At 30.3% G+C, this 14,221-nt stretch overlaps 1 protein-coding gene across 1 annotated transcript in view; it reads left to right on the top strand.

Annotated features, from left to right (window-relative positions):
* LOC143062051 (serine--tRNA synthetase-like protein Slimp) overlaps positions 1-13,535 on the top strand; it is a 34,655-nt gene extending 21,120 nt beyond the window's left edge. Inside the window, exons 8-17 of the mRNA XM_076233899.1 lie at positions 248-389; positions 4,449-4,475; positions 5,472-5,547; positions 7,670-7,747; positions 8,466-8,515; positions 8,956-9,062; positions 10,496-10,589; positions 11,106-11,189; positions 12,175-12,243; positions 13,447-13,535. Of these exons, the coding sequence (XP_076090014.1) occupies positions 248-389; positions 4,449-4,475; positions 5,472-5,547; positions 7,670-7,747; positions 8,466-8,515; positions 8,956-9,062; positions 10,496-10,589; positions 11,106-11,189; positions 12,175-12,243; positions 13,447-13,506 (787 nt within the window). The 3' untranslated portion in view covers positions 13,507-13,535. The remainder of the gene's footprint in view (positions 1-247; positions 390-4,448; positions 4,476-5,471; positions 5,548-7,669; positions 7,748-8,465; positions 8,516-8,955; positions 9,063-10,495; positions 10,590-11,105; positions 11,190-12,174; positions 12,244-13,446) is intronic.
* The last annotated feature ends 686 nt before the right edge of the window (positions 13,536-14,221 follow it).

The raw sequence follows: 14,221 nt of genomic DNA on the forward strand, positions 1-14,221 counted from the left end.
GATGAGAAAATTGCCAAAATAAAAGAGTCAGGACAACAATTTAGGTAAAAAAAAGTCAGGAGAAACTAAAAAAAAAAAAAGCAGGACCAAACAGAGTGAAAAATAAAAAAAGCAGGACAAAGATTACAGCTAAAAAAAAATGCAGGACAAAAATTTTCATCCTAGCCCCCCCATAAAAATCAAATGGTAGCTCCCTAATGCAATTTTTTTTCTTGCAAGTTGTAAATATTTGGATATTTCTTTTCAGCAATATAGGAAACAGAGCATTTTATTTTAAAGACAGTTTGTCTTTACTGGAACAAGCTTTAACAAATTATTTTTGTGAAAGATTACGACATGATGGCTATACACAACTCACATGTCCAGAATTTTTCAAACCTCTGATTGTGGTAAGATTAAAAAAAAAAATCAGTGTCTCTTAACCTTTTGCAATGATAGTATAATGTAGGCATGCACTAAAGTTGTTAATTTATGAAAAGAGTACATCCAATCTATGAACATTTCCAGAAATTTAACAATGAAATGATTATTAATAAAATATTGATCAATAAAATATGTATCAATAAAATATTTATCAATGAAATATGTGAAGGTTGGTACCTATTTCAAACGTTTACACCCGCTGCATTTGTTTGTACCTGTCCTAAATCAGGAATCTGATGCTCAGTAGTTGTCGTTTGTTGATGTGGTTCATAAGTGTTTCTCCTTTCTTGTTTTTTATATAGATAAGACCGTTGGTTTTCCCGTTTAAATGGTTTTACTCTAGTCATTTTTGGTGCCTTTATAGCTTGTTGTTCAGTGTGATCCAAGGCTCTGTTTTGAAGATGTACCTTGACCTATAATTGTTTACTTATACAAGTGATATATATGGATGGAGAGTTGTCTCATTGACACTCATACCACATTTTTTTTTTCTATCTATCAGATATTCAATTCACAAAATTATGTTATACTTGTGAAGAAAATTATATATCTTTTGCTAATATCTGATCTAAAAATATCAATGATGTCATTGTGAAAGTCATCTTTAAAGGGAAACTTCGCAAAAAAATCAAAAATTGATATTATGTTCATTCTGTATAAAAATGCTCAAATTCATGAATATTAAAGTTTTATTCTGCTTGATAAGAGATCACCATCGATTTTAAATTTTGAGTATCAATTCTCTCCGGTCGGCCATTTTGTTACCTTCTCCGAATTGCTCCCAAGATATGTCTAAGGACCAAAACTACAGTAACCCGATGTAGTCGTAATTGCGTGTTGATATCTTGTCAATCGTACGGTTGTTTTATCCAACTAGTTAACTATAACTAAGTTGATACAGAAAATTTTCTTATCTTTTTTTTTTAATAACCATGATCTGTTATTTTTAACAATAATGATAGTATTGGAATTAGTTAAAAAGTAAAAGTTTCAAATCATAAATAAGTGTTCCGTGAAACTTGAATTGTTTTCGGAAATCTAATTAGTTCATAATTCTTTTATGTAATAAACTTTATTCAAATAAATTAGGATCTTCGCTCCACTGATCACCTGCATGGCTAAAGGTATTACTCCCAAAGGTATTGCAGGGGGTGTGACACGTCCAGGTATTCAAGCGATTTCCTGTCGACCTTGCAAATTCATGCATCGTTTCACTTCTTAGGGTATTGGTCAGTGTACACGGCCGATAACTTATAACTTTCCATTTTGAACTATTAGGTGTATAATATGCATCTCTATCTTGCGTGTCCGAAAGTGATATTATATACTAGTCATTACTAAACTCATACCAAGGATTTGTATAGTTAGTCTAACTATACAAATCCTTGCTCATACGCTTGTTTATGAATAAAATTTCTGATGTAAAGAAAATTATTTATTAAAATATAGATAATACCTAAAAATAAACAACAGATTTGATGAAATAAAAATCTATATACATATTTTTTGTCAATGGTGAAGGACAGATCGGACCATACCAGAAATTTTGATTTAAAAAAATGTACGCACTTGTTGACCATCGTATATACGCCAGGATAAAAAGTTACGGAACTATAGCGCAAATTCAAATATATACATGTATACATTGTACATAAGAAAGAAACATACATTTTGTGTAAATTGTGGTAAAAGTTTTGTTAGTGGACTAGTCCACGTATGCCAACAGTATGTAATCATCAAATGTCGAAAGACTATTGTATACCAAAAGAAGAAGAAGAGATTTAAATACAGGTCGATATATAACTTTCTTTGGCTCATCAAAGTTATGGACATTTATATATCAATTAGATTGTTCTCGAATAAAAGAAGAAATTCGTCATCATCACAATTGTTCCGACATGCATGTTATATGTACGCAACTGGACGTACACTAATAATCCCTAAGGGATGTGAATATTTTCCAGGAAAACTATAGAGTATCAAAGTTTCAAATCAATTTCGGGATTTATTTTCTTTCTTGATATTCAATGACAGCAATTTAAAGAACAAACTGCTTGTCCACTTTATAGGTATTCTTGCCAGTTGAAACAGACTTATAATAACATTAATAAACAATAGGGAAAGATGACATTAAATTCGTTCTGTTTTTTTTTTTTTTATACATTGTTGGTCAAATAGCTAAAGTATTATATATAATTGGGCCCGATATAGTTACGGTGTGAGACGAAGGCTATTTTGTTAAGGACATTCCCGATTATGTAAAACAAAATGATGTTGTTTTTCACACTTGAAAAGCATATATGTTCGTAAATTTCGATTCCATTCCAAAAAGATTCTTAAATTTTCTGTCAATTTTTAAAAAAAATTATCAAATATCTGAAGTATTCGTGCTTTGTGAGATTTGAAATATTTTGATGAACACATTAATTCCTAAATAGGTAATTAAAGATAACTTTGGATGGACTAAATTATATAATTGCAATTGTTAATGATCTGTTTGAAATATTTAAGGCTGCCGATCCTAATCTAAAATAGTACAATTTTTGGTTCATACACTCGTAATTAGAAGGCCATTTTTATTATGAATTTATACTTCAATTAAAATAATAAAGTATTTTATCGTTACTGAATTAATCAAAAGTCATAATTCATTTAAAAGTGATCTTATCATGCTTATGCAAAATATAAAAATATACAACAGCTATCCAGTTATTGTGCGACCTTATTATTCCCGTTAATTAATTAACTTTTTTTTACATTTCTGCAGGGACGTCTATATAAGTCCTTGATTTCTGTGTCTAAAACTTTGACTGACTCCCGTTTTCAATTCATACGAAATGTTGTTCACACCTTCAAGCCAGTAAACCGTGACGCCTAGATTTCACTGAATGAGGATCAAAGGATTAGAATTACATAATGCTATGCATTAATCCTTTAATTACCTTGAGTTAACCGACGCACTCAACATTCTTTAGGTGTCACAAAACAATACACATTTTATTTCCACCGTACAAGCAAGTGAAAATGTTTGCTGGAATGAAGCAAAAAGGTCAAAATACAAACGTGTATTTTTATTACACTATTGATCATGTCAATTTCATATGTTTGTTTAAAGTATTTGTAGAAAAAATCATAAAAATGTTCTCTTGTATGAATTAATTTTATTATTAAAATTCGATTTAAAATATCCACACGATCTAATTTTAAAAGTTGCATGGCTATCACTTATTTTTCGTTGGTTAATAGCTACACCAAAAGTCGTCGATGCGCTTTAAATGGCATTATTAAATGGTTAACGAACAAGACTTAAATGAGATATTTTCACTCCCGGCATGCATCAAAGACTTAAACTACGTCACATAAGTCAGGAAGTTTCAAGAAATAAAATTAATAATTCCCAATTTTCTCCTTTATTAGATTTCATATCAAAATAAAACTTGGTGAATATGTTTTTTATGGTATTATGAACAAAATAAGATTAAAAGTGAAAATTCGCGAATTATCCCTTTAAAGATTTGAGTTATCTTTCTTTGTACAGAATTGAAATTGAATCAACTACAACCAGTGGTTTATACAATGCAATATTAAAATTAACTTCCGACTTATAAACTAAAGCAATCTTTACCCTTCAGTGTTAACAAGCACTTTGATTTTGTCGATTTTATTTATATTATTTGTTTTTTATCCTTACATTTTATAATTATGTCTTTTATGCATATAAAAATATTTGGAAATGCTGTTAATTCAGAAATTATTGCAATGTTTTTATTTTTGTGAAAAATGCAACAGAGTTATCAACGCAATAATTAAAACTCGCATTTTGGAATTTTTTTATATGAATCAAACAGGATTTTGTCTGACTATCGACAAAACTAAAATTGCATTAGTCTAAATGACAAATTCGCAATAATAAATGCACGCAATAATTTCTGAATTTACGGTACACATTTAAATCTATGAACATGTTATTTAATATTTGATGCATTTTATTTTACTCTGTTCTATACATGTATCATATTTTGTAGGAAGGTTGTGGAATAGAGTCTGATCAGGTATGTTTGAAATATAACATTCCAATACATAAATAAGATTTTACATGATTCATAATGTGACAACAGTCCACCAAAGCTCAAATGATGAAGATATCTTCAATAATATGCCTTCATCAATGAACTTTATAACTCAAAGTAAGCTACTAAAGGCCCAGAGCTTACAAAATTTTGAAACAGTCAAAAGATCAAATGACAAACAAATATAACAGACAGCAACCAATGACAGGATCACAGGATTACAGGCCCTTTACTTTGGAAAAACAAATGTAGACGGTTTAAACATTCACATATATCTATTTTTGTAAAAACTTATCTTGTCTATTGCTTGATTGATTAAACGTTTTCAGTATCGATGTCAAATCCAAATGCTTAATTTTAGAGAAAAAACATGCAAGATGTGCAGGTAAACCCTCTTCCTTGCATTCATTTTTCCTCATCTTCATGCCAGCTTAACTTAAAAAGAAAAAAGATTTTATTTTTTTGTATAGTTGCATGCATATTGATCTACTATTAGGTCGAATTATTGTCTTGCAAGACAATAATGTATAAGCAAAGTGTTTGGTCTTACTTGGATGAAATTACACTTAACTGATTGCAATTAGGAAATTATCATCCAAATTACAAACAAGGAAATGTTTTAACTGTTGAAAATGCGCTTCAACTTTAACTCTTTATTTGATATAATTCTTGGTTGCCATACAAATATTAAATATGTTGTTGAACCACTTATTATTTAGTATTTGATAACTTTCACAAACTGGACATTTACAAAAAAAATATATAAGAAAGATTAACACAAAGTATTTGCATTATTGATGCAACACTAGGTTGTACTGGAAACACTGAAAATCCTGCTTGGAGAGTTACCTTTCTCAATGTTAAAGAATAGCAAATACTAAAGCACCAAAACAAATATAATTGAGACAACAGCTGAATGCAAAATTGAAAATGGAGGAATTCAATAGTTGACCATCTTTGAATTTAAATTTATTTTAGGTTTTAAAATTGAAAGAAAGACCAGAGAATCCTACAGATGATTACTTGGCAGGGGTGTCCATAATGTCTTTTATAGGTATGCTGATTTATTTTTAGTGGTAGAATATACAATAAAGATATTTCCTTTTTTTGTATCAAGTGATCCTCAGTATCAGCCTCTGTCTTTGACTAATTTACCAATTAAAGGTAAAATTTTAAAAAATATTTTAATATTTACGCATTTTTTAGTACATATATATGTAAAACAAAGCTGTCATCATTTTCTTGCCATTACAAATAATGCATAAAGAGGATCATCATTTTCTTGCCATTACAAATTATGCATAAAGAGGATAATATACTGAAAAGAAAAAGAAAAAAAAAACACCACATTAACAACCAAGCAAATGCAAACAATAACAATAAGGGACAACACTTGGTGCAGATAGACTGACATTACAAGCACAAAATGTGGTTGGGTTAAATCAGTTCTATATGCAAATCTCCCAACCTGTTCTTATGGCTATAGAAACATGTAATAAAAGATCTTCAAAGTCAGCAATAGGATGACCACTAAAAGTCAGATAAATTTTAATGATTTTTAGAGAATTTTAGATCAAGGGAAAATTATCTGTGTTAAAAGTTAATGGTCTGGATTCAATCTACTTTTTGTCAAGCCTGCGACTTTTGTCGCAGAAAGCTCGACATAGGAAATCTGATCTGGCGGTGGAAAAAAAAGCTTTATATTTTAGAAGGTGGAAGACCTGGATGCTTCATACTTTGTATATAGATACCTCATGTTATGAAGTTTCCGTGTGTCATTTGTCTTGTGTCCTTCACATCATTTTCATGGTTCAGTGACTACTCTTATTATGAGTGATAGGATAACAATATTTGTATGCGTGTAGCTTGCAAGGTCCTTATGTCAGTTTGACAGTTTTCACTTGATCTAAACCTCATTTCATGGATCAGTGAACAAGGTTAAGTTTTGATGGTCAAGTCCATATCTCAGATACTATAAGCAATAGGTCTAGTATATTCATTGTGGAAGGACTATAAGGTGTGCATGTCTAACTAGCAGGTATCATCTGACCTTGATCTCATTTTCATGGTTCAGTGGTTATAGTTAAGTTTTATGTGTTTTGGTCTGTTTTTCTTATACAATATGCAATAGGTCTACTATATTTGGTGTATGGAATGATTGTAAGGTTTATATGTCTAGCTGGCAGGTGTCATCTGACCTTGAACTCATTTTCATGGTTCAGTGGTCAAAGTTAAGTTTTTGAGTTTTGATCTTTTGTTTCTTTTACTATATGCAATAGGTCAACTATATTTGGTGTATGGAAATAATTTATGATGGACATGTTAGTCTCACAGGTTTTATTTGACTTTGACCTCATGTTCACGGTTCATTGTCAGTCTTAAGTTTTTGTGTTTTGGTGTGTTTTTTTTTAAATATAAGCACTAGGTCAACTACTGTGGATTCCTTATTATTTGTTGGATACCAATTTTTGTGGTTTTGTGGGTAAAGGTGAACCACCAATTCAAATGTTTAATGAATAACATATTTTCTATAAGCTGTATATACAAACATTGGCAAAACCAGGAAATCAATTATCCACGAATATGCAAGTTTTCAGCAATCCACGAAAATTGATGCCCACAAAAAATAAATGGTATATTTGTTGTATAGAGAGATTGTAAGCTGTACATGTCTGTCTGGCATGGTTTATCTGACCTTGACCTCATTTCCATGGTTCATTGATCAATGTTTAGTTTTCTTGGTTAAGTCTGTTTCTTAGAAACTATAAGCAATAGGTTAACTTTATTTAGTGTATTGAATGATTGTAAGGTACGTGCACATGTATTTCTTGTTTGGTTTCTATTAACCTTGACCTCATTTTCTTGAATAACTACTTGTTAACTATATGTGATAGTGGTAGTAGCTTCATATTTCGGACTATCAACATAATATCAATGATTAGTAAAGAAGGCGAGCCATTTCAGCGAGTGCACTCTTGTTAATAGCATGGTACGATTTAAAGTCAAAATGAATTTTCGTTATTAGAAAAATGACAATTGGGAAAGAGCATCTGGTTTATATATTATTAAAATTGTTCTAGTTTTTTGGTAAAGTTTGTATGTTCGGTTTAAATATTAATGTTAATTTGTTTTTTGTGTAACTTATTTAAAAATAACTGTTAAACTTTTTTTTTCAGCATATGTAGCAAAAAGTAGGATTAACCTTACAAATGAACCAATGAATTATTTTTCTTGTGGGCGGAGCTACGTACCAGGTATGTATATAACTTGTATGTATTGAATTATCTTTAAGCAAATGAAAGATTGAAATTCCCCTTGTACTAGTTATATTTGATGCATCATTTCATTATTAAGTTCATACTTTAAGAAACATTATTATAAAATTTTGTTATTAAAACCAAAAAAAATTGTCTATGTTATGTCATATTCTTTAATTTTATTTATATTCATGGGACACCAATTTTCATGTATTTCTAGAATACAGATTAAAACAAAAGAACAGATTTTCTATAGACTTGTACGCACACATTTGTAAAACCATGATATCAAATATTTACAAAAATACTATTTTAGTCTTTAATTGCTTTCTATAAAATGGCACTTGTATTGTAAAGTTAAGACTTCAGTTTTATGTTACTAAAGTTTTGTGCAAGTATGAATAAAGCAAGGCGTTGTTAATAGGTTAATGCCATGGGAAATCAACCCAAGAAAATAACTTAACAAATAACTAGAGATCAGCCTATGGTTTTCAATGATTGACAAGTGTTCATACCTTGTGTCAAGAAACAAAAAATCTAAGAAAGTCGAGCTATGAATGAATTTAAATAAGATAAAAAATGATATGTTGTTTTTTTCTGCCATGAACTCACATAAACCTATTTGACAAGATTAAAAATATATGAAAACAAATTGAAGGGTTTCATTTCAATTTTAACAGAAGACCCTTGATTTACTTAGAATTTTCTTTTTCAGAAAGAGAAAATCATAGTTTAGGACTATTTAATGCCACACAGTCAACAAAGGTTAGATAATAGATACATGTAGTTAGGATACTAATATGAAGCATTTTCAAAATAAATAAAATATCTTAATTAATGCTAGATGTAGGGAAGAAAATTATAGGGTACAGTTTATCATGGATGCAATATAGTTTTAAATAAACTTGCAAAATAGAAAACATGAATTCTGCACCTTACCTTGTTTTCTCTTATATTATTTTGTTGAATTTGAATATCTTTCATTTCAAAGAACATTTTTCTACCCAAAAATTTCTACTAAACTTAAATATTAAAAATGCAGGTTGCATGAAGGGCCTGTACATGTACATGTCTTGCGTTAAGTATTGTGAATGAAAGCTGGGTTAATTTTCATCCACCTTAAAGTAATTATTGCAATACATATTTTCTTGCTATATATATTTATTCAATATTCATTAAATGAAAATGTAATGAATATTTTGAAGGTTAACACATTTTCTATGTGTAGAGACTGGGAAACATTAGACAACTTACTTCAAACAGAAAAAAATAACTTATGGAATATTTACAAACAGTTTAATATTCCATGTAGGTATGTTAATTAACTTCTTGTTCTTTAATTCTGGGATAGTTCTAAAAACCTCTGATTCGAACTCAAAAGTTCACACAGGAACAGAGAAAAAATTGTTGGAAATTAAAAAATTTAAAAGTACAATGTCAAGTAGCTATTCACCCCTGCTGGAAACTGTATTTTTTTAGCATATCAATTTTGGTGGATTCCAATATCATGTAAAAAAGAATATGTGGTATGATTGCCAAATGAGACAGCTCGCCACAAAAGACTAAATGACCTAAAAATTTACAATTATAGGTCACCTTAAAAGCCTAAACATGCATTGGATATGATTTAGGAGATAACTGTATTGTATTTTAAACTCCGATGGCATCAATTGGGGATTTGATGGTTGCAAATTAAGTTTACTGGCGACGCGTTTGTGGAGACAGTAAAAGGGTATTTGCGACCATCAATTTCTCAATAGATTTCATCAAGGCTTAAAATACAATATTGTTATCTCCATTCTAATGAAACTGACAGAAATCAACATTAAAACATGTATTTAAAATATGTTATATGCCGTTTTGGCTTGCGCCTACGTCCCATAGCATCAATTGTCAATTGATGCCATGTAAATAAGTGACGTTATCCAATCAAAATGAACGTTACAAACGTTGTTGCATTAGAATTCAATTTGTATCCATCTATAGTTTTTGAGTTTGAGTTTTTCCCTGGATTGCCATATAGAAGGGTAAATGGTTGATTTTGTATTTGGCTTATTAAAACCGAAACATGCGGTACTGTATGATAAAAGATCCTAGTTAGTTCTTTGTGAAGCAAGACATAAAAAATGAAAAGCAAACCGTATAATAAACCAAGTTGAATTTGACTGAATTAGGAAGAAATATGTTAACTTAGATCTTAGACAAAAGGGAAGTAGCTCTTATTCAAATTTTGTCAAAAGAAACCCATCTATAAGAAAATAGTTATACAAAATTGTCTACAGTTTACATTAGAAAGGGACAAGACAAAACAGATCTCTCCATATCATTTTATAGTTATGTATACCTATACTATTTATATTTTTTGAAGAAGTTAAATTATTTGGGATTCAAGCAAAAAGATTTTCTTTATCATTCATTTTATTGTATTATAGGAATACACAGAGACTTAACAGAATCGCTTCAAAAATACAGCTGGCTGTGCCCAATGATTCATTAGTTTCTCATTGCAAATCAAAGACTGTCATTTTTACACATACTTAAAGGGTGCTTGACAGTTAATATAAGAATTAGACAATATTTGACAGAATTGTTGTTAACTTTCACAGTTGTGTATTTTAAAGTTTTGTGGAGATAAGATTTTCTTTGTAGCATATATAGCATGAGGAAAAGGATAGTGTATTTGGGACAAAACAAGTGTTAATTAAAAAGAAATAGTTAAATTTTTTTCCAATTTTGTTGTTTCAGAATTGTGACAATATCATCACCATCATTACACAGGTCAGAGGAAATGAGAGTTGAAATTCAGTTTTGGGCCAAATCTCTACAAAAATATTTAAAAGTAAGTGAGCAACACCCTTTTGTCATAATAAAAGAACATGCTAAAGAGTTCTGTAAGATTAATGTAATGTTTACTTAAACAAAACACACTATTTTCAAAGTCCTTACCATTTGGCAATATTTGCTCAAAAACAAGAGGAGTAATATTTTCTCAGCATAAATAATCACTTGGCATGGCAAAATGAGACGTGATGTAATGTCTTAGCTGTTTATTACATGTCAACAGTTCTATTCTTGCACAAGAATTTAAAGGCTACTTAACCAAATATTATTTCTAACAACAAAGCCTTTAATAGTATTAAGGCTTGTAAAGTTGTCCAAATGAAAAGTGTGTAAACTAAACTTTATGATAACTTAAAGTATTGAAAACAGGTGTCTCAACAAATTAGCTTCTATTCTAGTATCACTGTTCAGTGTGACTTTCCCTCAACTCATGTGTAATGATACTAACATAATACAATGTACATTTAGTTCTAACATCTTCTAATAAAAAATGGCTATATTTTGTATATTACAGATATCCTCAGTTTCCATGGTGAGTGACTATATCAGCAGACGACTAATGACAAGGCATTATAAAGGAAGATTACCAGTTTATATGGTAAATAATTAGTATATGAGTTCATACTGTAGTAAGTGTGAATATAAAATATTGAAAACTCTATGCATGATGGCTTTTTATTATAAAACTAGAAGCTCTCAAGAGCCTGTATCGCTCACCTGATACTACTTGGGTTTTTGAAATCATATAAAAAAATATAACATTTGGCTAAAAGTAAAAACACTTGGCCAGCACCTCATAAAGGAAAGGAACATTCATTCTATGTATGATTTCATTCAATTCAGTGGTTCTTTAGAAGAAGACTTTTGTATGCATTTCCCATAGGGTCCTATGTTAAACTAAGTCCCCCCACTGATGGCCATCTTGGATGTTGCAGTATCTCATTAGGAGCATTCATGCTATGTTTGGTTTCATTCCATTCAGTGGTTCTCTAGAAGAAGTTCAAATTGTAAAAAGTTAATGAGGACGACGACGGACGCCAAGTGATGAGCCAGCGGGCCAGGTGAGCTACAAAAGCAATATTTTTTGTGGGGTGTAAAATTGGGTTTTGAATTTATTATTTTAGTGAACTCAACTGATATAACCCCTACTTTTTAATGGGGTTTGTCTTGCTCAGTCTTTAATGTGCTGTTGTGATTTGTGTACTATTGTTTGTTGGTTTGTCCTTTTTTTCAGCCTTGGCATTGTCAGTTTATTTCTGACTTATGAGTCTCTCTAGTATCTTTCTGTCCTCTTTTACTTGAATCAGTTGTTAGGCTTCATGAATTATGTAATGTATATTGAATGTATGAATTTCATTTATTTACTATAACTTTATCATTGCTAAAATCAAACAAAATGCTACCTCTACTATGGTGATCTTTTAATTTAATGGCTTTCTACAGCCTGCTGGTAAATAGTACTGGTCTTTTCATTTAACCAGTAAATAATAATAATGCTGCATTTATGGTAACACTGGCTTTCAAAGCACTTTTACAAGAAAACATATCTATGAAACTGAAAGCAACTATTTTATATATTTCAGGTTCACTGTGAGGCTCTAGATGTTACGAGGCTAATTGCCATTTTAATGGAATATGGTGCTATACAACAGGTAAATAACAACACCAGAGAAAGTATGAAACAGTTGGTGTGTATTATAGAAGCAAAATATCTATTGTAATCCTTGATTTTTTGGAATACTTTAATGTTGTTTCCATACAATAACTTATGAACTATTCCTCCAATGCTTAATAAATTTGTTACTTTGATATTGATAACAAAATAGAGAACTATTTTCACCTTGATTGACTGGAAAATAGGCATAAAAGTGGCAGGTCAAACAAGCTTGAAAGTGCCATGCATTGGAATCAATTATACAGCCAATTTGTTGTTAAGTGTGTCTACTTATGGTAGAACTATCCATATTTATTCTAAGTTTCAGCTGCATTTTTTTTTTAATGAAAGTACATGATGTCAAACTGTTGTTAATGAATGTCTTAAACAGCTGTAGCCTATATACTTTCAAGGTTTTTGTTTTGTACAAACTATTAGCCATTGGTACATTTTGTGGGTTTTACATGATCTCAAAATAGGGGAAATAACTCCATTATAAAAAATTCCCATTAACAGTACAAATATAAAAAAAATGTGGTATGATTGCCAATGACACAACTCTAAACAAGAGATCAAATGACACAGAAACTAACAAATGCAGGTCACCATATAGCCATTTCTAACGAAATAACTGTTGTAAAACTGAAGTTCTTTTTTTTTATTAAATGTTGTTTTGCTTTCAATATATATATATAGATTCTACCTCTACATCGAGTGTGATAAAATATTTATCCACTCGAGACAGTTAAATTTAAATCGCGAAGCTTGCCGAGCGTTTTAGATATTTAAAATTTAACTGTCAAGAGTGGATAAATATCATATTACACGAGATTTGGTGGTGGAATCTGTTTCTCTAATAATTTTCAAACAATACGCAGACAAAATTATTGCTTCTTTGCGACTTTTTCTGCTAAAAGATGTGTTCTTTCTATGTGACGTCATCAGGCATTGTTGCCTTTTTTTTTGCTGTCACAATATGAAATTCAGAGGAAAACAAGAATATTTGACGTCATAATCGAATTTTAACCAAGGAAGAACAGAGATCAAACAAACCACATGTTGATTAAATTTTTTTATACAATGGGTGCAGAAAGGGATAAATTGACGAAGAATTAGAGAAATAATCTAATCGGTTAAACTACACTAGTTTATCTACTGTCATCTATTCCTAACATAATTTTATATTTTCTTTTTCATGTAGGATACTTACAGTTTTCCTCAGCTGGAATTCCTGGACAAATACTGGATACATCCAAAATGACATTTACATAAATAAAAAGCTAAATTTTGTGTTGCTTATAAAAAAAAAGGAAAATCACATGATTAGATATATCTTTACATTGATAAAGAACAGAAGAGTAGAAACAAAAAAAATCTGTATATTCAACAATAAAAAATATAGTGGACAGTGGTAGACTTTGTCAGAATTATGAATAAAGGGGATGTGAGTTAAACATCAATTAGCCAGACCAGTCTAACAAGAAGAAACAAAACTGCTTGAAAATAATGTTATTTGCAAGTGGTACCCAAAACTTGCAGGGATCTCCATGGATGAAAATTGAATGATGGAGGAACTTTCACCATCACAAACCGTGTCTACGTCGTATAGTGTAGCGCGATTGAAAGTATTTCATCCCTCCACATTAGGATTGGTGAACCTGCTAATTTTTTACTTATTTAAATTATATTTATTTGAATATTCATTATATTAAAATAGAAGTATAAATATTTTCAATACGTAATAACTGTTTGTAACCATTCAAAGGCCAAGCCTTCTTGGTCCCCCCTTTTAGTCGAGAATGACAAAAAACTGTCATGAAGGTCCCCATATAGTTTTCTTGCTTTTTTTGGTAATTGTTATGGGGGTTAAAAATCATGTGCCTGATGTGGAGCTTATTTTTCACAGACAATGTCAAATTCAGAAGTCATGAACCCATTACCGGTATGGCTGATTGTAGCAACAACAAAACAATTCG

The sequence above is a fragment of the Mytilus galloprovincialis genome, chromosome 2 (genome assembly GCF_965363235.1).
Source record: "Mytilus galloprovincialis chromosome 2, xbMytGall1.hap1.1, whole genome shotgun sequence".
Taxonomy (NCBI): Eukaryota; Metazoa; Mollusca; class Bivalvia; order Mytilida; family Mytilidae; genus Mytilus; species Mytilus galloprovincialis.